Source organism: Cavia porcellus, unplaced genomic scaffold (genome assembly GCF_034190915.1).
Source record: "Cavia porcellus strain 051 isolate PalLab524CR breed Dunkin Hartley unplaced genomic scaffold, mCavPor4.1 scaffold_17, whole genome shotgun sequence".
NCBI classification, from domain to species: domain Eukaryota; kingdom Metazoa; phylum Chordata; class Mammalia; order Rodentia; family Caviidae; genus Cavia; species Cavia porcellus.
Window position 1 is genome coordinate 29,846,127 of NW_026947500.1, and position 23,506 is coordinate 29,869,632.

Genomic DNA, 23,506 nt, shown 5'->3' on the forward strand with positions numbered 1-23,506 from the left:
AATTCACTCCTTGTAAGGAATATTATCCCATATATTTATTTGGGAAGGCCCTCTGCAAATGGAGAAGGGGCTCCAAAGAGCAGCAAAGACTAGCCAGGGACTGACCACCCAAGGTCATGGAGTAAACCCCCTGCCCCTGGTAGGGTACAGAGAGACACAAGGTCTGATCTAGGGTCTTAGACCAGAAGCGTTAATGAATCTTGGCTCTCTGGGGTGCCTCCCAGTTTGAGCACAACAGAATTCTAAGGTTTAGGAGCTCCACATTTTAAGAGCTTCTTTCAAAGGAGGTCAGTGTGGGGTAGAGGGCCTGCCTGGTCTCGGGGCATCAGTCCCTGTCCATTGCTGGTCCTCTCCAGAATAAACACTCAGTTCACACGCCCACGGTGAGAGTGCCATGCCAGTGCCTCTTCTCCAGGCAGCCCAGGTTGGGGTGGGGGTGAGAGGCTGGAGTTGCCCCCCCCCAACCTCCAGGGTTCTCAGGTCTTGCTGCCTTCCTGGTTCAGGGTGGTGGCCAGGGGACTGATTCCATCAGGGAGCCTCATGGGGAGATGGGGCCAAGGCAGCATCTGCAGTATAGTTCTGGGTCTGGGCGGAGTTGAGGTGTAACTTCTGGGTTCCCCAAAACATCCTTTCTTCAAGCCTTGCTTCCCTGATCTTTTAAACTAACCTGCTTGTGCTTATGGGTAGGGCATACTGTGGCCTGGGGGTGGGCAGAAAGATCCTGTCCCCAGGGCTGTGTATGAGTGAGTCTGTCTGGGTGGCAGCAGGCCGATTTCTCACTGACAAGTTGGTGGAATCAAGGGCTGACTAAAGGTTTGGGAAGCAGCCTGGTCATTTGTCCTCTCCAGAGCACTGGGTCTCAGCTGCAGGCTACCTCCTCCAGGAAATCCTCCAGCCCCAAGCTCCATCCCTGACCCCCACGTTTCCTTCCCACGGGCAGGTGGAGCCTGGAGAAATCAGGTCAGATGAGGTCTCAAAGGAATTTATTGGCCATCTGTGTGTGCTCAGGGCCCATGTCACACAGTTTTGTCCTTCTTGTGGGACACAGGCTTCCTCCAGAGGAACAGGAAGATGAGAAAGTTGACAGCGAATTGCACATAGCCGAAGATGGGGACGCCGAAGCTTCGGTATAGAAAGCCACCAATAGTGGGTCCCACAGTGCGGATCAGCGACTGCACAGAGGCAGAGAGGCCCAGCATGGTCCCTGGGGGAAGGTGGTAACTATCAGGCACCCATTGCCTGGCCAGCCTGGCCTCCCATCCTTGTCCCAGCCTCTGAAGTTCCTGGTTGGCATGAGATACCATCTCCACCCCACAAAGCAACCCACCTGCCCAACATTCCTCACCTCCTGCTCCATCCCTGCCTTTGGGGGCTCCCTCCACCCAAAGGTCCTTGGGGACCCCTCAGCCGCACAGGACCCTGTCAGTGTGCTTCCCCGGGTGTGGGACTGAGCTTCTTCCCTGCTCCAGAAAATTCCCAAGCATGGGAGGAGCCTCGGAATGGGGCCACAGGTCAGGGTGCAGGCCCCACCCTCCCAGGCCCGCCAAGGGAGAGGGCATCTGTACCTGGAGCCGGAAGCCACCCACCTAGGACATCTAAAGAAGGGGCTTACACAGCTCCATCCCAAGCCTGTTGTACTGAGGACCCAGGGGCAGCATCTGTCCGATATGGCCCAGGGGTCATGGTTGGGGAGTCCTGAAGCCCTTGTGGGCTGCAGTTCTAGGTCACCCCCACAGCCTCTCCTGCCCATCAGTCCCTCCTCCAGTCTCCCTTGCTCCCAGGGTCCTCCTATGGACCCACGGAACCCCAGGGCAGGGGAGAGGGCCCCCACCTGCCTCTTCTGTAGCCCAGCGAGAAGGCACCCTCTTTCTAGCTCACCCTGATTTGGGCAGCCATCTGAGCATGTAGGCAGTTTGCTTAATGGCCCAGGCCTCTACATCTCTAGCCAGCTGTCCCAGGGTCGACTTGCCTATGTGTGGCTGTTGTCAACCTTTGGACAGCATGGGGGAGCAGCATTCACTAAGCCAAAGCCCCGTCTGTTAGGTCCCCAAGCAGGAAGACACCCTTTGTCTGATTCTGATGTCCCCAAGATTGCTCCCCATGGGCTGTGAGGTCTCTGGCTCTCAGACTTTGGAGCTTAGGGTTCTTTGGAGCTCACATGGACAGAGGCCTGGCAGGCCCTGCCCACACCAGGGCCAGCGTGGGGAAATTTAGGAGCAGCCTCTCCCACTGCCCACACGCCCGAAGACATGGGCAATTACCGCCTCCTCCGAGGCTCTGCTTCCCAGGCTACTGCCCAGTCAGGTATTTCTCCTTCCCAGCGGAAGGGCGGTGTCTAGGGCATGACTGGCCCTGGTAGCCTGGCCTGCTCCTCCCTGCCAGACCCAGTCTTCTCTCTTCAGGGCTTAATTCTCTGCTTCCTCTACCTAATCTCTCCGAATTGCGGGCCTCCTCCTCCAGGAAGCCTTCTGGGACCAGCTGTCTAGAGACCAGTTGTCCCACCACCATGGCATCACAGGCCTGACAGGACTTGAGGGCCCCAGAAGCCTTATGGAGAGGCCTGCCCCTTTCTTCACCTGCTGGGATGGCAGGTGGAACAAGCCCCAAGTCCCCTGACTTTCAGCAACCCTCAGGAGCTAGTGCATAGCTGTACCCTGCCCTGGATAAGGAGGGAGCAGGATCAGGGCACCCCTAGTCTGCTTGAGGGGCTCTCCCAGGCCTGTAGAAAGCTGGGAAGTCCTAAATCTCTTGGGCACTTATTCTGGGAGCCTGAGCACTTGTGAGAGTGGGGGAGGGGAAGGCCATGCTGCTCCGAGTCTGCCCTGGCCCATTTCTCTGTCCTCCTAACTGGCCTCAGCAGGACCCTTTACATCCACACTGGTACTCAGCGGGGCCTGCATAGAATGCCATTCAGCTTTCCTTTAGTGAAATCTTGCCAAGATGTCACAGCCAAGGTATACTCCAGCCTGCAGTACCCTCCCCATCCTGCCCTATCTGGTGCTGGACTGGTCAGCATAATTTGATTCAAGACGAGGTGGCAGTCCAGGATGCCAGGCCACCTGGCTCCTGTGCATCCGATGGGATGCTCAGAAGAATCCCAGAGAGGAGGACATGGCACTGACCTGTGTCCGCGGCTGAGACAGCCTTGGTCAGCATGCTGTCAGTGACCACATTGAGTGCGCAGAGGCTGAACACCAGGCCGGGCATCAGGATGCACAAGTGCAGGATGCTGGACATCAGCACCTGGCAGGAGGGCAAGGAGCAGAGCCACCATTGGCAGACACCACCCAGGGCCGGAAGGGGCCCCACCTGAAGTCCCATCTATCGCCACATGTGGCCAGGAGGGTCGGGGACCTACTTCTCTGTGGGGATAGCATGAGGTGCATAGCACTCACCATGGCCAACCCCACCACGATGAAGACGAGCACACTAATGCGGAGCAGTGTCTCCTCTGAGAAGTGTCGGCTTAGCTGCCCGATGACCAGGCCTTGGATCACCTAGACGCAGCGAGGGGATGAGATGGCTATGGGGGACACTGGACTATGACCTGCTCTTTCACAGTGGCTGGCCCCCAGTGGGAGCTGAGTCCAGGCAGAAGGCTAAGTAAGCCTCATGGTACTCAGGAGACGGCTCTTTTCTAGAGGGTAGAATTCTGGAAAGTCCATGTGGAGGATACCCAGGGACACAGGGATATGACTCAGCAGGACACCCTTGGGCCACTCCCAGGCGAGGGCGAGGCTTCCGATCTGGTCATCTCACCCACCACCAGGCAGGAAGTACCCAGGGCCAAAGGCCAGCAGGGGAGTGGCAGCCAGCGGCTTGGAGCAGAAGGGGTGGCTGGGGTCAGAGTCTGCCAGGGCGGGCTCACATGGGGCGGGCCCAGCCCTGAAGAACCTGCCTAGCTACTCTCCCCACTCCTGCCTAGCATAACCCACTCCTGCCAAGGGAAATCCATCTTCACAAAGACTCTCTGGAACTAGGTGTGGTGGTGCACACCTGTAATATCAGCCTTGAAGAGGCTGAGGCAAGACGATCACCATGAGGTTGAGCCTGAACTACACAGTAAGTTTGAGCTACATAGCAAGACCAAAAGCCAAAGGGGAAAAATCAAAAATCCTTCAAAAGAAAAGAGAGAGAAAGGAAGGAAGGAAAAGAAAAATCCTGAGACATATTCAATAATACACACCTGTATTAATCCTAGCACTCCGGGAGAATGAGATAGGAGAATTACAAATGTGAACTTAGGCTGGGCAGCTTATTCAATGAGACTGTCTCAAAAATAAAATAAAATGTGGGGCTGTGGCTCAGTGAAGACCCTAAGGTTCAACCCCCAGTACTGGGGGGAGGGGAAAGAATTCTACTTCCAAGTTTAAGCTTTATTTTTGTATTTGTTTTTTAGAGTTTTGTTTGTTTTAAAGACAGCTCACATAAGCTTCAAACTCACAGCATTCTCCCGCCTCTGCCTCCCGAGTGCTGGGATTCAGGTATGTGCTAAAGTACTTAGCACCACTGTTTTTTAAATTTAGTGCAATACTTCTGCAACGAGAGCACTAGACCACGACAGAAGAAAATCTTGGCATTTTAGACAAGCACCAAGACCCCAGTCCCAACTGCAGTTGCATCTCAATTCTCCATTAATTGAGAAAAAATTTCAAATTACGCACCTCAAACTGAAGGTAGCTAATAGGCCAGCTAGTCACGTTCTTGCCCCCTCCCAATTGTCCCCCTGCACGTGTCCCAAATGGCCACCTAACCTGAAGGCACCCCTGCTCTGGCACCTTCCCCTCCTCTACACAGCAGCCCCAGCCAGAGGAGTCCTTCCTCTTCTCAGTCCAATCCAGCCAGCTGAGGAAACCAGGACACACATCACCCAAGCCTAGTCCTGTCTACTCAGGTCAGCTAACCTCAGGGCCTTTGCACCTGTCCCCAGCCCTTAGCAGGGTGGCCCCACAGCTTCCTTACTCCTCCTCACCTGCCCCACCTAAAGCAACACATCTGGACCTCTGGACCTCTGGATACAATATGGGGTGGGGACGGATGCCTCCCCATCACCGAGGGCCCCACTCAGCACCCCATACTCTGTGCTGCCCCTGCCAATGCTCTCTGAATGACTGCTGTCCAGGAACAGCCATGAGTGAGGGCAGGGAGCTGGGCCACCATAGATCTCTGTCCAAAGGTCTCTTAGGGGACAGAGGTCTGCGAGCCTGGCGGGGGGCATGTCATCTTGCCCTAGCCTTGGCCCACTCCCCTCGCCCAATGGGAGCCTTGGTGGGAGCAACACCTGGAAATGATTCCCAGGGAGCTGCAGGTGCAAGAGTTGGAGGCCAGTCTCAGGGAATACGCTCTTCTATTCTTTGTCCCATCCCCCTGCAGCTCTCCCAGTTCACCATCCCACCACGGACAAAGGCTGCAGCGCCAGGCAGCCATGCAGGCCCAGACTTCTCCCTAGTACTGCCCAGGGACCTCCAGTCCCCAGGGGACTGCAGACCCCACTTGCCTCAGGCTGGAGAGGCCTGGCTCGGGGGAGGCTAGGAACAACCTGTTTAAAACAAGGTTCCAGTGACTGCCAACCTTGGGTTATCACCACGGGCACTGTTTATCCTTTATTTTTCCTACCCGGGTGGCCCCTCTGGGCTGGTCTCAGAGCAGTGGCCCTCTTCGCCCACAGCAGAGATCAGCCCCTCCCAGTGTCTATTTTAGCGCCAGGGTCTAGGCCAGTCCTGGGCCCACAGGCACAGGGAGCAGATGGCTTGAAGGTGCCAGGAATGCCACACGCTTCCGGAGAGACCCAGAGCCCCTCCTCTGCTGGTCCCAGAATAGCCCTTCCCATGCCGGCTGTCAGGCAGACGTCGTGGCCCTGGCGACAGCCCTGGCGGCACGTCACCACCTGTCTCCAGCACACCAGGGTCTGGTCAGATGCCCAGGAGAGGTTGGGGGGGGCTTAGGAACTGGGGGTTCTGGGGGACTGGCAGAGAGGGTGCTGGCCCTCCCCACCGCCTCTAACTGCATGGAGAGTTTGGAAAATGCTGGGGGTCTCCGGGGCAGGATGCAGCCACCCTCAACACAGCTACCCTTGGGATCTGCAGGTGCTCGTCTCTTCCTGCTCTGTCCACTGCTCAGCACCAAGAGATGCACTGAGCTGACCATGGCCCTGATGTGCTGCCCAGTGCTGCAAGGGCTCACCAGCCTCCCACGGAGACAAGCCGCCCCTCCCGGACAGGCTCCCAGGCAGACGGTGTCAGTGCACGGGCCTGGGTCAGGGCAGCGATCTAAGTCTGCATCCACATTCAGAGTTGAGACCGCAGGTGGGGTGCACCGCGGTGGGAGAATGTTCTGATATGGCGGGGGCCACCTGTACAGATGCAGAAGATGGGGGGGGCAGCAGGGGTCTTTCCAGGAAACCAAGCCGGCCACACCTCAAGGTTCTTCCTGTGTGAATCACCCTCCTACACACCCTGCAGTGCACCCTGTGCCATGACCCCCGCTCACCATCTGGAGGATCCCAAAGAAGGACATGAGGTAGCCGGCCTGGGCAGCCTCCAGCTGGAAGAATTCCATGGAGATGATGGAGAACATGATCATGAAGAGTCCTGAGCAGAGAGGGCAATGAGGGACATTTGGGTGTCTCCACACCCCTATCACAATGCTACCTCCTCCTGCTTCCTGGAAGGGAACCTCCCTTGTCAGTGAGGGTATCTGGGGCCCTGGTCAGTGGCTGGGCGAGTGAGGCTCTTCTCTGAGATTCTACCGGGATGCTGGCATGGAGTGTGGCCCTCTGGGGACTGCTGGGCTAGAGACCAGGAGCTGGAAAGGGAGACCCAGGCTAGCCATGTAAGCACACCTGACTCCAAAACCCGCAATGGCCTCCTAGTCCTAAAAGCCTGCAAAGGCTCCTTTCACTCAAGTGGGGGCTTGGGTTCTTACTGCAACTTACTGCAACTGATGTCCTAACTAGATGGGCAGATGGGAGGTGTGATGGCCACAGATCTCCATCCTCAGCCACCAGGCCCTGGATGCCCTTGGGGAGAGCAGTCTAGACTCACCTGAGGGGAAGCCAGAGGCCACCTTCACAAAGAACACAGGCCGGACGCTGGGCAGCAACAGGAGGCGGGTGATGGCCTTCAGGTCGAACATGCTGGGCTTGGGTGCACCTGATCACCCAGGGACAGGTCAGAACAGAGGGTGGCCCTGGCCTGGCTGCAGCTGTAGACCTCAGCCCTCCCTGGACACTCTGGCCAGAGAGGGAGCCGAGCACTCTCCACAGCCCCCTGCACCAGCAGGGTGGGCATGGGGCACTTTGTCATATTCCTACCAACCCCAGCCACCCTGAATTCTGCAAGGGGCTTGGGAGACACTGTGTTATCTCTGAGGTAAACTGGCCTGGAAGTCTTGATTCCCCCAACCAGGGCATCTACTCCCAGCCAGGCCAGGGACAAGGACAGGCCAGAAGGTGGCTATGCCCAGCAAAGCGTGCTTTGGCACCTGGGCACTTCCTAAGGTTGTGTTCTAGGTCTCCCTGCTGGGCGTGGCCATTCCCTCATCCCGGGATCCTCTCTGGTCCTCCCAGGCTCTGCTCCCCCACGGGACTAGCCCTGCCTCTCTCTCTCGGTCAGGCTATCATGGCTTCCTGTCCCAGATGGCTCTCAGGTTGGGGTCTACCCACCTCAGATGAGTTCTCAGCCACAGGGTTCTGCCATCTGACAGGTATCCTGGAGGGGATCCCTCTGAGGAGCCCCTCTGGCTCACACTGCCCCTGATCTGGCCCCCAGGTCTGCCCAGTGCTCTCTGGCCCTCACCCTCCCATCACTTTGGACTCACAGTCTCAGCAATCCTTCAGCCCCCTGCCCTGTGCTGTGTCCTTCCTGGCCTTCCCCAGGCCTGTCTAGCCCTGTGCCTAAGTCCTCCCTGGCCTTGGGCCTCCACCACTGACCACACCAAGCTCAGCTCCCCAAGTGTTGGCATCAAGAAGGGCTCAAAGGAGGCAGGGGGGGGGTGGCCCCAGCTGGGTGCCATAGTACCCATGCCCCAAGGCTGGAGCACACGCTGCTCAGCAGATGATAGGGAGGTGCCTTTGCAGGTGGATGTGGCAGGGTTACCTGGCTGGGCAGCCTGGGCACCACCACTGGCCCCTTTGGTGCTGGCAGGGATGCAGGTGAAGCTGAGGATTGTTCCCAGGACGTTGGCCAAGAAAGCTACAACGGCCGGACAGTGAAGCCTGCAGGAAGAATGAAGTGGGTTCCTGGGCATGGTCCTCAGCTTCCACAGATGCTCAGTCTCAGCCATCCAGGTCCCCCAGAGACCCTCGGGACACACTGATTAGATGACAGACAGAGGAACAGATGTGCTCTGGCCTCTCTGGCCTTCCCTAGGCTCCAAGGCTGGAGGTGACAGGACCCCAAGACTCTGAGCGGTGGGAGAGGTGTGGGGCTGGGTGGGCTGGACATGCCCAGGGCCAGGGTGAGCCCTAGAAGATGGCCCGGCATAGGTGGCCCTGGGGAAGGCCTGACTGCATAACAGAAGGGTCACATAGCCCCCTCACCAGTGATGACAGATGGGTCCCTCAGAAACTCCCTTCCCCTGGCCTAGGGGACCTGGCGATCCAGAGCCTCCGAGTCCTCTGACGCATGCTAAGGACCACCTTCCCTCCTGCCCATGACACTCTTGCCACCAGGAGTCACCAAACAGCTGGGACTCTCCAAGAGCAGGTCCTGTCCCTGGGGGACACAGACACTTGGAGCTGGCCTTTCTGACACTCACTGTTACCTCTAAAGCCCAAGCCGAGTGTGTCCCAGACGGGAGCAAAGTAGATGCATGAGCCAGGCTGAGGCCACTAAGCCGGACTGCCCACCTCCTTCTACTCACCTAGCAAGGGTCCTTTTCATTTAGGCCCTGGCCCTATTCCCCAGCTTGCCCCCAGTCCTCTGTGGGGGACTCATTTTACAAGATGGTCAGAGTCTGGGCCTGCAGGCAGATGGGTCTGAGGTGGACCCAGCACTGAAGGTCCAGGGTCAAATGTGAGAGCTGTTCACAGGACAGCCCAAGTTCTTCCAGACCTCCCCAGCATCTCCAAATCTGCCCTGATGTGGATCCTAAGGCATGATGGGTCAGGGTTCTGGGATGGCCCTTGAACTCCCAAACCAGGCCATGAGCTTCCAGTGCCCCTTCAAGGGGGCCATAGTCCTCCCTACGGTTGTACACACATCCACACATTCACACACACATGGACACACACACACACGCACCCCTTTGCCACAGTCCTGACTGAAACCTGTGCACATCAAAACAGAGGCCAAGCCTTGTCCAGCCTTGGCTTCTCAGCTGGGCTCCTGTGGGAGGGGTTCCCTGGGTCCATTTGCTGCCACCCCCACACACCCAGGGCAACTCTGCCCTCACGCCCATTGCCCAGGATATGGGGTATTTGGACAACTGCAGCCAGGGATCCTCAGGGATGTGCCCCTCCACTAACCAGCAGGCACAAAGGGACAGAGGGCACTGGACCCAAGTGAGGCCTCCTGGAGCCCCAGGGGCTGCAGGAAGTGATGCGGAACAAGGAGACACCCTCTGCTGGTGACTGGCCCCAGAGAGAAGGGCCTTTCTTCTGGACTCTGGCCTCTGCAGCCCAGACGTCACTGCTCAGAGCTGGCAAGACAGAGACAAAACCTGCTTTCTTTGCCAGATGCCCCGGAAGCGCCAAGAGCAGAGGCAGCCACTCAGATGGCTATTTTGGGAAGCTGGTGACAAGTGAGGGTAGGTGGCAGGGAGCCAGGCCCCTTCTCCTTGGATCTTGCCTGTCCCTTGAACGGTGGCCAGCAAACCAAGGGCCAGTGTTGCCCTGGGAAAGGTGGGTAGTGGGGCTGGGGGACTCTACTGGGGTTGAGGGGAGACTGAGCCCACATCTCCCCCAGAATCAAAGTCAGCTGCTGCCTGGGGAAGCCGGCGTCACTCTCTTCCCCCCAGCAAAATGAAATGCTGTACAAGGAACCAGAAGAGAAGGGAAATTCTCCCAGGGCGGCCTCTACCTCGGGGCCTCAGGGCACACACTTCTCCCTCAGAATTCCCTTCCAGCTCTGTGCCTCACTGCACAGCATGATGTCTTCCCAAGGGACTTTGTGCCAATGCACTGGGACCCAGTGGGTGCAGGGTGATACCGGACCCCAGGTGAGACTCCAGGTTGTGCCTGGATTTTTCTTTTCCTTTTCCTTTTTTTTTTTTTTTCCCATTTTGCACTTTTTAAAATAGACGGAGCCAAGGCAATACCAACAGGGATAGTGCAGTTTGTCTGTGTCCAACTGCCACCCCTTTCTGTTGTTTGAATAGATGGCCAGGCCCAGGAGTCCGGTCCCTTCTCCTTCTCTGGCTCCTCTGCTGGGTGACCTCATTTCCTCAGGTGCAAATGAGGGCTGGACTCAATCCTTCCCTCTTACCCAGAGCACCCCGGCCATCCTGGCATCCAGCCCATCCTATATCCTGCCCGCCAACTGCCCAGGGAGGCCTTTGGCACCTGTAGCCACACCTCGGGCAAACAGCAGAGGCAGTGATTGCTGTCTACCATCCTTATCTCCAGGGCCCAGTCTGTGACACCGTCAGCAGGGTGGCAGGTTGCCCTGGGCCTCTTCCACTTGGACTTTGCTCCCCCGTCCCTTTGCCCAACCAGGTCTGGGCTCCTGCCCAGTTCTTGGGTGATGATTCCTCACCAAACTGGCCCATTTCCCACTGGCTCTGAGCGGGGACAGTAGCTGCTGAGATGCCTGCTTCCAGAGCTAATCCACAGGCATGGCGAGGGCTTCCCGGCTGGGCAGTATTTTCTTGTCTAGCAAAAGGACGGGCTGGGGTTGCATGGGACTCTAGCTTCACAGGACCCCTGGTCTGTGAGGAGCAAGAGTAAAAAGCCACTGGACATCCAGCCGGGGACAGAAGTCACCCTGCTCCCCCTGGTCCATACCCTACAGTGCAGGGGTTAGAACCATGCCTGAAATCCAGAGACTACCCCTAACCGCCCTCTCCTGCTTCCAGGTCCCAAAGGCCTCTCCCCTCAACCTGTCCCAGCTGAGTGCCCCCCAGCCTCTATTACCCCACCACGCAGGGCTCTAAGTGGACTGCCAGCTCTCTCCTGCCCAGAGGCTCCACGCAGGCTTTTCTTCAGCCTACAGAACTGCTCACCCAGCTTCAGGCCATCCCATCTCCACTCCACCCTGTCCCTGGGCTCGCTGTCCTGTCTCTCTTCTCAGCACTCAGAGTCACAGTGGCTTTCTGTTCTCCCCCCCAGGCCTAGTTTTGGTCTGGTCACACAGTGGCATGACCTCAGTGAGCCGTGTGTTAGGCAGGTTGCCTGGCTGGCCCTGAGTCACTCTTGTCCCAAATCCTAAGCAGGAGAACTTGAATGTTCTCACTGACCTGCAGGGGAGCTGGAATGTGGTGGAGCATGCCTATAATCCTAGCATCCTGCAGGCTGAGACAGGAGGATCACTGCACATTCATTTGAGACCAGCCTGGACTACATGAAGACCCTGCCTCCAATAACACAAGTGAACAAACCAAAAAACCTCCATGGGAGCAGGCAGTGTTTGTGTCTGGGTGCAGAAACCTCTTCAGAGCAGAAGACTTTCTGTCCCTTGCCCAGATGCAATGGTGGGAGGTAAAGTCCCAGGGCTAGGGAGGCTCCTGTTCTGTGGCCTCAGGCACCGGGCACGGGTATGCTGAGTCGTGCCAGGCTCTGTAGGTGTAGCTCGGGGCTGGAGGTCACAATGGGCCCTTGGTGCCCAGAAGGGCCAGCAGGTGGCCACTCTCACGGGGTACCTGAGCTCCAGGGTCTGTGGCTGGATGCTCCCCCAGCCCGGCCCTCACATTCTCACCAGGCTGGCGGTCCCTGCTCAAATCTCAGCCACTCTGTGTGTACAGAAACTTCTGGGGCCTGAGAGCTAGGACGGCTGGGCCTGTGACTTGCTGCACGGCCAGCCGTGGCCCTTGCAGACAGGGAAGGTGGGTCTCCTCCAGCTCTGGGCATCGGAAAATCTCCCCATCTAGCAGCCTGCTCTGAGCCCTACGCCTCACCAGCCCATCCCTCTTGAGTCTGGCTAGTGCAAGCTCTAAGCAATCTGTCACCTGCGTATGACAGTGGCTGTAAGCCACATGCAAAGAAGCAGGTAATGCGCTGCATCCTTTGAATGTATTTACAGGCAGGTGGCACCTTGGGGCCATAATTTGCTAATCCTCGCTTCATGCAGTTACTGCTCCTGTCAGTAGCGAGGATCGCTTTCCTTTGATTCTCTCCTTCCTCTCCCCTTCCCTCCCGCCCTCCCTTCTCCTCCCTCTTTCCTTCCTCCCTTCCTTTCTCACCTCACTCTCTCTGCTTCCTCCACCCTTCTTTTCCCCCATCCTCCCTCTCCTTTTATCTTTCTTTTTCACCACTGGTGATTGAACTCAGAGCTTTCTCACTGAGATACGAGATACACCCCCAGCCCTTTTTTATTCTGAGACAGGGTCTCACTAAGTCACTGGGCTTGAACTTGTGATTCTGCTGCCTCTGCCTCCCAGAGAGCTGAGATTGCAGACATCTCCCACCACACCCAGATGCTGAGATTTATTTCTACATAGTTTGGCTTCTTCCCTGCCCCTTGGCATTGAATTTGGATGCCTAATAGTGTTTTAAACCCAACATGTCCAACGCCAAGCCCTGGTCACTCCTTCTCCTCATCTTCTAGCTGCTGCAGCCAAAACCTAGGGTGCTCCTTGACTGTCACATCCATCCTCAGCAAGTTCTATCGGTGCCACCCTCAGTGGATCCAGTCTGACTCTTTCAGGCTTCAATGGCCCCTCCCTGGCCTGGCCTCTTTCCTCTACTTCCCCACCCCAGTCAGCAGCCTCAGTTTCCCATAGGACCTGCAGCCATGCTGCACCCATCCGCCAGCCCATTCCCCAAAAGTAGGCACCTTATTACCGATGTCACTGCAGCCCCACTATCCCCTTGCTCAGTGCTAGCCACCGGGACACTCAAGCAAAGGTAGAGTCCTCCCTATCCCCATCGCCCCTCTGGACCTGTGCCTTCCCACTGGGCCATAGTCACCCAGGTCCCTTGCGCCCTCTTGAATAGGCTAGGATATCCTGTCCACAGGCTCGGTCCCAGCTGCTGGGCCCTCATCTCATGAGGACCCAGAGAAAGAGTTCCACTCCATCCAGCTGCAGGGGGCCTGAGATGCACCTCACAGGGGCAGGCATGGGACAGGGCTTGATAAACCTGTGCTGGGTGGTAGAGGCCCCTCCCCTAGTCCCAGGATCTGAGATGTTGGGGTTCTGGACAGTGAGTCACAGAGCCATCCCACCTGCTGGCATGTGTGCTCAAAGTGGCTTTGGGCTCCCTCTATGGGCAGCCTGGCTTCCCAGCCCGAGGCTGGGCCCAAACCAGTTGTACTAGTACCTGCCCCCGCAGGCCCAAGTGCCAAACTCACTTCCTCCTCCCACCTGCTGCCTAGGTCACTGGGGTGGGCACAGCTGAGAGCCTTTCAGGGGGATGTGACATGCAGGCATGGGCACAGAGGGTGCAGCCCAGGAGACCTTCACATCATTAATTTCTCTCTGAGAGGTGGAGGAAGCCTGGCAGGCTTTGGGCCCTCAGGCTGCTTGAGGGTGCTGGCCCTTGCCATGGGGCATCCGGGCCCTGGAGCTACCTCCTCTGGCCACCTTGCTAATCAGACCAGGCCAGTGCTCAGCTGTGCTGGCCTCAAAAGCAGTAGGGGTGAGGCAGTATGACTCAGGGTGAGGTCTGGGGTGGACACAGCTTTCAACAGTGTCCCTCTAATGCTTCTCCCACTGCTCTGGGCACCCAGCTACAAAGGGCGAGGGGGTCAGCTTTGGCCATGGGGGAGTTCCAGTGGTCCCTGCCTTGGGTATGCAGCGGAGACCCCAACTCTACTTTACATACAGTCCCAGGCCTGGGTCTTGAACAGCCCCCTCTCCTGGGCCTCAGTTTCTTCCCCATTGGCGGAAATACTGAGTTCGGCCTGAAATCTATAAACGTGGAGGTTATGAAGGGGCTCAGATCTAGAAATGAAAGGAGGCCAAGGGGCCCTGCTCCTGCCGCTGCCCGCCGCACACTCTTGCCCTGTTCTGCAGCATCGGGGAGCCAATAGGGGAGGCGGGCCCATTCACAGGGGAGGGACCCCACCTTGCCCAGGACATCAGGTGTGTGACCCGAGGTAAGCCTGTCTGTCTGGACTCACAGCCCATGAATGGAGTAGCATCCCGGGAGGCTCCTGCACTCAGCACTGCAACCAGCTGGTGCCCCCACCCGCAAGCTCTCTGCACTCCATCCCGGAGAGATGGGGGCTCCCCAGCTCTTGTCCCCCGTAGGCCTCTCCCCATCATCAAATCCCAAAGCTGCCTCCCTCCAGGCCTTCTCTGTAGCTTTATCAGGGGTGCCCCAATATGTAGTATCCTGACTGTGCCCCCAGGGGCCCTCGGCATGCACTGCTCAGCTCCTCTTTCTGTTCCACAGATCCTCCCCACCTGGACATCCCACCTGGACACTTCTGCTCCCTCTCAGCACATTTCTCAGCTTACGGTCTGGCCTGAGTCCCTCCAGCCGTCACTTGGGCCTCCTCATGCTGCACCCAGGACCTTTGCACATGCTGTCTCTCTGCTTCCTCTCATCTGCTTCAAGTCTACTCAAACACCATCACAGGGTACCTGGTGCCCACCTGCCTATCTGGTTTATTCCTTGTTATATACTACTTGTTCCAATCTGAAATTACAGCAACGCCTTTCACTCAAGGGACATGCTATGCTCCGTACTACCTTACAACCTAGAATCTCAGGGGCACTGAATCGATAGATGCTTAATAAACGTTAGTGAGCCATCAAATCCAGGCTCAGACACAAATGGTAGGAGAAGCTGTGAGATCCCTCCCTGCCAGTGATCTCCTTGCAAAGAGGAAGGTACCGAAAGGAAGGTTCAGCCAACACCCCAGCTGCCTCACTATCGCTGGGGCACTGGGGAGTCCCCAGGGGAAATCAGCCCCTGCAGAATCCAGGGATTGGCAGTGATCATCCAGGACTCTCCAGTCCAGAGGAATCCGGGGTGCAGGACAGGGCCTGGGATGAGCCCCATGTGCAAAGCTGGGAATGAACCCATGAATACCCTCACCAGTCTGCAAGTTCTTAACAGGACGCGATTTCAGAGAAGAGGACATGGGTATGCCCCGCTGACAGGCGACTCACAGATCCTCTCCTGGCTCCCACTGGGCAATCAGAAAGGGGTCCCTGCCATGATGCCCTCTCTGGGTCAGAGCCACCTTTGAGCCTCCTGGCAGGGCTGGGAAGGAACAATACCTAGCTGAAAGCACGGAGAGGTGAGGCTGAGTAGCAGGACGGCCCAGTCCACGGGTGGCCGAGAGCCTCCCCAGCTCTGGCCCATCTGGGCAGTTGGGAGACACCAGCGCAAGGCCGTGACTCTCGCTTCCTGTCTGGCGCACTGTGTCAGGGCCCCACCCACGTGGCAGGCTGGACCAACCCACTCCGCCTGCAGATGGGGAAACTGAGGCGCAGGGAAGTAGTGGGCTTGGTAGCTCACACAGAGCACAGAGCGATGCAGAACCAGTTAGGATGACTGGTACCGCCCACCCTGGTCCTTGCTCTGGCCACTCACCCGCACCAGGTGCTCAGGGTCCCGCCAAGCAGGGAGCCGAGGATGACACCAACGCCAAAGCAGAGGCCGAGCCGGCCCAGAGCCGCAGGCCGTTCCTCGGGCGCAGTCAGATCAGTGATAACCATCTGGGCGGCTGCGGGCGGGCGGGATGGGATCTGAGCGGCTGGACCGCATCGCAGACTCCGGAGCAGACCCAGATCCAAGCTGAGGACAAGCCAGGGCCTCATATCTCCCCCTGGATCTGCCTGCCCCGGGGTAAGTCCCCAGCACCCCTATCTGCCAATCCCAAATGCCCCTCTACCCCAAAGCCTGCTCCAGCTCACCCCTGACAACCCCCTCCTGAAGCCACACACGGAGCCCAGGTGGTCGAGTCCCCACCCCCGCCCTGCCGCCCTCACCCTCTACCTGGCAGCGAGTGCATGAGGGCTGAGGGCAGGCGGGAGATGAAAAGCAGGAGGATGCCGGGCAGGGCTGGGCTGCAGGCTGCTGCCAGGAGCAGGTAGAAGGCAGAGGCCGCCAGGAAGGACAGCGAGAGCGCTGCCCGCGCCCCGCTGTGGTCTGCAAACCTGGGGTCACCGGACTGGTCAGAAACCTGGGCATCCCCAGGTAGGGTCCCCCTCCCCATGCCCAACTCTGGGGCTGGAGGAGCAGGACTGAGGGGGAGGATGGGCATACTGTGGTGGCTGGGAAAGGCAGGGCCCCTGCTGGCTGCAGAGCCTCCTGGGGCAAACCTCTGAAAGCCTCAGTTTCCCCATTATCCATGTGGGACTGTGCAGGTGTGACTTTGGTGAGCTGGGGGTATCCAGCCCTGGGGGGCTGGCAACCCCTATGGAAATAACAGTGGAATGCTAAGGGCCAAGCGGGGCTGCTGTCCTTAAGGAAAACACAAGGTCAAGCCTGTGAGGTCCCTCTGCCTCAGACATGCCTGGCCACGTTCCCCTGTGCGGCTCTGTGGCAGTGAGGCTGGCCAGAGGACGTCTGCTGTCCTGTCTCTAGCCCAGAGCTCCTGCAGCACTCAGGTCCAGGAGCGCTCCTGCAGGACCTCCAGAATTATCTTTGCAGTAAAGCTGGTGGTGGGGCTCCCCGCTCAGTGCGTTGGACATGGCAGCTATAAGATCTTTGCTTATCTCTTGCCACAAATCACAATTAGTGGCTACCGTGGGCTGGGACAGTTGAGTGCCTAGAAGAGGTCAGAGCCCTTCTGCACATCATCTGCCTGCCTGAAAAGGAGGGGCTGCCACTTCATGGGGTCCACTGGCAGGGAAGCTGGCAGGACACCTTCTTGGGGGGGGGCAGATCATCATGGATCGAGGGGTACACAATCTCCTTTCCCACCGTACCTGCCAAATAGAGGTCCACCCAGCAGCTGAAGCACCCCGAAGGTGGTCTGCAGGTAGCCAAAGGTGACAGAATCCAGGCCCAGTCTTCGGGACAGATACTGAAACACATTTAGGGGACAGGGGAAGAATCCGAAGAGGGCGGAGATGAGAGAGAGCACAGGGCATGGCCTCTGATGTTCGTGGGCCAGTATAGCCTTTGGAGGGGTCCCTCCCACAAAGGCACAAAAACTCCTGTCTGATCCTAAGGGGGGTGGTGGTCCCAAGAGGCTGCTGACCCCCCTTCTGCAGGACTTGAAATGTCTACAACTCTACAACTTCATTCAAGTTTCATGGGAAGACCATAGCATTGTCCTGGCCAAGAAGAGCTTGTTCCTGAGCAGCTTCATGACCCCACAGGAGGTGGCCCGCTGCCCAGTCCTCAGCCTGTCTCGGGAGGATGCAGGAGGGAGAACAGGGCCATGAAGGTGTCCCTCCAGAGAAGAGAGAAGTCCCTAGGTCCCCAGGCCCCAATCCCACCCTGCCCACATTCTCTGTGACTTTAATGCCCCCATCTGAGTACCTTATCTCTCCCTCCTGTGATCCTACCTATTATGACTGAAATATGTCTCCTCAAATTCCTAAGTTGGAGCCTTGACCCTCAGCACCTCAAAATGTGACGTTAGTTGGGAACCGGGTCTCCACAGAGGTACTCAGACTAAATTAGGATTCCAACATGGGCCCAATCCCATGTGGTAGCTGTCTTTCAGGAGGGGAATGTTGGACACAGACACAGATTATGAAAAGAAGTAAGAAGACGAAGTAGAGACTAGAGAGATAAAGCCACAAGCCAAGGGATGTCAGGCCTACAGGAGGTGGAGGAGGAGGAAAGACCCTTACAGCACCATCGCCACTGGTCTCAGAGAGAACTCAGCCCAGCCACACTGATCTTGGGCTTCCAGTCTCCAGAACCTTAAGACAGTGAGCTCCCTCATCTCACACCTGTCCCTCCCCAAAGCTCCCCACCCCTGCCCATGTGGCTGGAGTCCCAGGGACCACCGGTAACCTCTTGACCCCCTATCATAGACTCTCTGCTAATCGTAACCCTAAGGCTTCATCCTGGAAACTCTAACTGGGGGAGCCTGAACCCTGTCTGCTGGTCTGTGGACTTGACACCCCAGTCCTCTCTCCTTCCTCTCCTCGGATCCTGCTGTACTCCATCTTCTCTCTCCGAATTCTCCCCCTCCTTCTCCCCTCCCCTCCCCACCTCTGCTGCTGTGAAGAGCTGAAATCCCACCCCAAACCCACCTACCTGATTGCCCTCCCCTTGGGCATCCTCTCACCCTCTCACCACCCCAAGGACAGGGCTCCCCAAGCTCCTCTCCCGTCTCTCCCCACAGTCCCTTCCTGGGGCTCCCACCATGCAATGCTCACTGCCCTGCAGCCTGTGGCCGGAGCAGGACGTCTAACTGCTGCGCTGCTCCCCGCAAGCAGCCGGCCCAGGGCGGCTCCTACTTCAGTGACGTCTGCTTCGGTAGCTCCTCCCTCCTCCGTGGCCCTGAGCTCCATACTGTCATACTGTCCTGGGCCCCCCACCTGTCTCAGTCACCCCTGTGCATTCCTCTTGCTGACTCTGACCTCAAGCCTAGCCTCATGCCAGGGACGGTCTTGCCAGTGGCCACACTAGAGTCCCAGACCTCTGTCCTAGGCTTCCGGCACACTCCTACCTGCAGCCTTGCACCATCTGAAACTCAGATCTGGCCTGCTGTCCTCCCCAGCTGGCTCCTCTTAGAGCTGGCTCTTCCCCATCCTTCCCAGGGTGCAGGCCCAAGTGCCTAGGATCACCCCTCCTCTTCTAACATGCTCCCATCCAGTTCATCAGCAGCACACTGGGACCCCAGGCACTTCTCATTTCTCCCCAAGTCACCACCATCCTGGAGTCCTAGCTTAGCCTTTGGTTGATGTGGCCCTCTCTGCCTTGAACTGTTTTTTCTCTACCCCAGGACCTTTGCACTAGCTGTGCTTCCCTAGTATCCTTTGAACCTTTGCTCCAATGTTAACTTCTCAGCGGGGTCTTCCTGACCCCAAAACTGCCTCATGTCCTTGGGCTCTCAGGCCCCTTGGCCTCTCTAACATTTATTTTTCCACTGCACAGTCTAACCCTGAATTATGTTTTTAGTGACACCACTCATGCAGTCCCAAGGGTGCACATGCTTGCCTATTCCTGCATCAGGGCTGTAAGTGAGAGAGGGACAGTCACCACTCTTCTATGACAAGGAGGCTCAAGCGTCTGCCTAGGCTTGGAGGTCATCTGCAAGGTTTGAGCTGGGCTTGGGAGGAACAGTGGGGAGAGGTCCCAGGGCTGGGCAGCCTGGCCTCGCTCCCTCACCCAGATTCCCGGGCCTGGGGGACACACAGGCTCCTGGCCTGGCCGGACTTTGCATGGCCGGGGCTTGCGGAGGCTGCAGACTCACTGGGCCTGTTTCTTGGTGATGTGGGACTTCGTTTCCAGGTGTTCCTGGCCTTCGACTTCTGAGAAGATGTGAGTGAGAATCTGACCTCACTCAGGGCCTCTGTGAAGCTCTGGGTTCTGCTCAGCCTGGCCTGCTGACCACCCTGGGGGTCAAGGCCCATTCCATGTGGGCCCCAAGTGCAGCACAGAGTATGTCATTAAGCCTGAGCCTATGGAATCTCCAGGGAGACTTTTGGAGGTCATCTGCAGTTGAGCAAAATGGTGCATGCTTGTAATTCCAACTACTTTGGAGGCTGAGGCAGGAGGATCACGTTTAAGGTCAACTTGGGAAACTAAGGGAGATCTTGTCTCAAAAAAAGAAATGGCTGTGGTCCTTTGCCTCAACAAGACTAGACAGAAAAGATCATTGGGCTGGGAGAGGCTTTAAGTTTTCCACACTTCCCTGGGTTGTTGTCCATGTAAGCTGAGACCCTAAGGGCCAGTTCCAAAGATGTTTGTTGAATGAATAAACAAAAGTAAAAAGGGAGATTGAACTGAAGGTAGGTGGGTACCAGCAGCCAACAATGACTGCTTACTGGGCTTCTGGGAGCCAGGCTGGGTTCAGGGAACTGGTTGGATCAAGTCCCTGCCCTCACATTCCAATGGGGGAGAAAGAAACTTTTTTTTTTTTTTGAGGTAGCGTCTCACTATGCAATTTAGGATGGCCTTGAACTCACTGTGTAGCCCAGGGCGGCCTCAAACTCTGAGTGATCCTCCTTCTTCAACCTCCCAAGTGCTGGGATTACATGAAGGCGTGCGCCACCATGCCCGGCCAGGAGAGCGAAACTTAACAATAGTGAGAACACACAAAATAGGATACACAGGCAAGCAGATCAGGAGTGAGGAAATAGGAAGCAGGATGAGGTGTGGTGCCCGGCAGCTGCAATCATGGAAGGCTTCTGGAGGGGGCACCGGCTCAGAGGCCTGTGCACAGCCTGGCCAAGAGCTACACAGGTGTCCGGCAGAGGATCAGTTAGGGCAAAGGGTCCCGGGTGGAGGTCGAGCAGAAGTGACAGCTCCAGGGCTGCTGCTCCGGGAGGGCGCTGGGGCTCCCGGAGGTGTTCCTGGGGTGCCTGGCAGCCAGAGCAGTGGACATGCAATGAGGGTTGACTCAGCATCCTTAATGTGCTCAGCTCAGGGGGGCTGTGGACTCCAGCAGGAGGGCTCCCTGCCCCATCACACCTCCATCAGGAGATGGACAGTGGCAGAGACTTGGGGGCCGCTGGCCGGGTGCGGGGCTACTCACCGGCAGGATGGAGAACTGCATGAAGAGGCAGGTGAGCTCCACGGCGGCCAGCAGGTAGGTGAGCAGGATGACACCCTGTCGGCCCACAGCGCCCAGCCTGCTGGGGGACTGGTGGGATCTGGGGACCGCAGCTCCCTGCATCCTGGATGGGCTCCCGAGAGAGGCCTGGGAGAGAGGGAACTGACCAGGAGGCTGGCAGAGCCTGGGGAGCAGACAAGGGGCAAAAGTCGTGTTGGTCTGGACAAGGGTGCTGAGTCACCAGGCTGGAGGCCGGCGGCGCCCACGAGAAGACAGTGGGAGAGGACAGACCCTTCCCAGCCTCTCCAGCGCCCTGCACTTGGGTCAGCTGCCCTCCCCCAGCATCTGACAAGTCCTGGTCTCCCCACCAGAGGAGGAGGGGAGACAGCACACCCCCCCAACCAAGCGGAAGCCAGCTCAGTCTGCAGGTGTCCCATTTTAGAAGGAAACCCGGGCCGAGAGACTGCGGCTCAGGTGGCGCCTTGTAGGAACGTGGAGCTGACTGGGGCTCCGTGCAAGTGGCCTTCTTAGTCCTACTGTGGTGTCCTTCGCTTGGGATCTGCAAAGCGCAAGGGGCCTCTAGTGCTACTGGGCTGGGGCCTGTCCCCCACAACCGGCGGCAACACGATTCTGCAGTAGCACTGAGGTCGCCCACGTTTTGCCAGTGGCCACCTGATCCACAGTTGGGGACCGGCTGGGGTGAGGTGGGCCGGGCCGGGGCGGGGCGCCAGCACGGAGAGCCGCGGGAGCTGCCAGCACCCTGCCCATTCTCCAGTGCTGGGTGGCCTGGGAAGCGGGCCTCCCGCACACTCTTCGGGGGTGACTCGCTGAGACTAGCTGAGCCGAGGTTCGCCCGTGGCGGGGGTTCAGGACCCAGGGCTGGACGCGTCGGGTTGATCTCCAGTACCTGCTTCCACTGGACAGACTTGCACTCTGGTTGTCGTGGGGTGAGCCCTCCGGGAGACTAGGTGGCTAGTATATCTGCCCTTCCGGGGGGAGGCCCGGCCCCGCCCTTTTGGGGGTGACTCAGGATGGGCCCGCCCCACTCTCGGTTGGTCCCGCCCCCGGCTGGCCCTGCCCGCACCTCGCGCTCTAGTTTTGGGAGTGCCGGAGCTTTGACCTCTGCTCACTCATTGGCTGCACCCAGCTCGCCGCCCCCACAAAGACTTCGCCCACCTCTCCGCCCACTGCCCGCCCAGGCACTAGGCTCCTGCAGGCCTAGGGGCCGAAGGAAGGCGGAGCATGGGACCGAGGAGAAGAAAAAAGCAGAAGCAAGAAGAAGGAGGGAGACCCTGGTCTGGCCGGGTGCCCCCCAAAGGGCCTGCACTGCTGCGAGGAGGGACAGGGGGCGCCCTGCTGGGCGCCTCTTCAGATCCCTCCGCAGTCCACGAGCTGCTGAGGACTACCTGACTAGCTTTGCCCAGTGTTATCCTGCTGCCATGTCCCCATACCATTGCCCGGGGTCACCGGCTATGCATGCTACACAGGTACATGAGACCTCATCTCGCTCCCACGCCAGCCCTGCTGGAGCCCGTGGGAGCACATAGGGCCCCCCGGGTCAGTTGGTCCAGGCCTCGCACCCTTCTCAGAGTTCTCCAGAGAGTTGACGGTTGCTAGGTAACCAAATGCTCATTGAGAACGTGGCCAAGTGTCAGGACCACTGTCCCGCTTCCATGTCTTGATCTCGGCTCAGCGGCAGCGAAGGCAGGACCCTGGACTGGAGAGAGGAGCAGAGCCAGGTAGCCCGAGGTCTGCAGGCAGGGCCATGATGTCCCCAGGGACGTCTGTTCACAGGCACAGTGCACAGTGGGAGGAAGGGTCCAATCAAACAGTGCAAATGGGGGAAAGATGTCCGCATAGGAGGAGGGCCGGTCCCAGGTCCTCTGCCCAGCTCAGTCTCCCTTCTCCCCTATATGTGAGGGGGATGGGTCTGCCCAGAGTCCAGAGCCAAGGCAGGCCCAGCCAGGTGTCTGGGAAGGATGCACAGAAGGGCTGGTCTGGGAGGAGAAGAGTCTGGGAGACCAGAATCTCAGGGTGTCTCCCATTCAGGAGCCCTGGGGGAAGACTGGAGCTCGAGATGGCTCTGTGCTCCAGGCAGGGGTGAGGAGTTGTCCCCAAGGAGTTCTGAACTCCCTAGGACTGACTGGTCAGGTTTCCTCACCAGCCTAGCCAGAGGTTGGACCATCACTGGCTCCCAGGACCCTTGGGCAGGGCTTGGAGGGTGAATATGCAGGAAGGGGTTGGGTGAGCCACGGAAACTGCCCAGAGTCTGGCAAGGGAGAACTGGGATCCCCTGGATTCCTGGGATGGAAGGAAGGCGCCACTTACCATGCTCTCCCTCTGGTGCCAAGCAGGGGTGGCAGGGAACTGGTTGGGCAGAAGAAATCCTAGCTTTTGTTTGTAACATGAATGGTTCAGTAGGGGTGGGGAAACTTCCTGGTTGTGAGGGACTGTGGAAAATTTCCCTTCTGGCTGGAAGAGGAAAGAGAAGCACTGGGAACACTGGACCCTTAGACTAACCCTTAGACTTCCGCTTCTAGAGGAAGTAGCTTTGGCTGTGGGCCAGTGCGACCAACCACTCATGTGGCCACTCAGCAAACCTCTGCATTTTCCCAGGGAAAATTTCTGCTAGGGAGACTGACCACAAGCTTAGCTCCAGCCTGGGTGTTCAGGAAACTGGGAACAGTGGAGGGGCTGGGGCACGAGGTATGGGGGTGAGGTGGGACAGACATCCAGTGTGGAGGTCCCAGAGGGGCTGGAACTATAGGATGGGG

General features: G+C 58.1%; 1 protein-coding gene and 1 long non-coding RNA gene across 6 annotated transcripts; one reads left to right on the top strand and one right to left on the bottom strand.

Annotated features, from left to right (window-relative positions):
- Positions 1-966: 966 nt before the first annotated feature.
- Positions 967-23,171, bottom strand: Slc22a18 (solute carrier family 22 member 18). 5 transcript variants are annotated; one of them, XM_013150881.3, is made up of 12 exons: positions 23,061-23,171; positions 22,313-22,449; positions 20,715-20,916; positions 16,981-17,078; positions 16,046-16,206; positions 15,641-15,773; positions 8,097-8,215; positions 7,044-7,151; positions 6,490-6,590; positions 3,396-3,497; positions 3,123-3,243; positions 967-1,204 (listed from the first exon to the last, which is right to left on the bottom strand). In XM_013150881.3, the coding sequence occupies exons 3-12, from the start codon at positions 20,853-20,855 to the stop codon at positions 1,017-1,019; spliced, it is 1,272 nt and encodes a 423-aa protein (XP_013006335.1). In that variant the 5' UTR covers positions 20,856-20,916; positions 22,313-22,449; positions 23,061-23,171; the 3' UTR covers positions 967-1,016. The 5 variants fall into 5 exon arrangements, with proteins under 5 accessions (XP_013006335.1, XP_013006336.1, XP_013006334.1 ...); XM_013150882.3 differs by lacking the exons at positions 22,313-22,449; positions 23,061-23,171 and adding an exon at positions 22,184-22,199; XM_013150880.3 differs by lacking the exons at positions 22,313-22,449; positions 23,061-23,171 and adding an exon at positions 21,640-21,757.
- On the top strand, positions 9,556-14,766 carry LOC134470920 (uncharacterized). The gene is made up of 2 exons (XR_010040180.1): positions 9,556-9,747; positions 14,492-14,766. It is a non-coding gene; the product is annotated as an uncharacterized LOC134470920 (long non-coding RNA).
- Positions 23,172-23,506: the final 335 nt, after the last annotated feature.

Excerpts from the sequence above, each read along its gene's own strand:
- Slc22a18 (XM_013150881.3), bottom strand. The coding sequence starts at position 20,855 with ATGCAGGGAGCTGCGGTCCCCAGATCCCACCAGTCCCCCAGCAGGCTG. Across the intron at positions 8,216-15,640 it reads ACCCTGAGCACCTGGTGCGG|GCTTCACTGTCCGGCCGTTG; the intron begins GTGAGTGGCCAG and ends TTCTTCCTGCAG. Across the intron at positions 3,498-6,489 it reads TCTTTGGGATCCTCCAGATG|GTGATCCAAGGCCTGGTCAT; the intron begins GTGAGCGGGGGT and ends CGCTGCGTCTAG.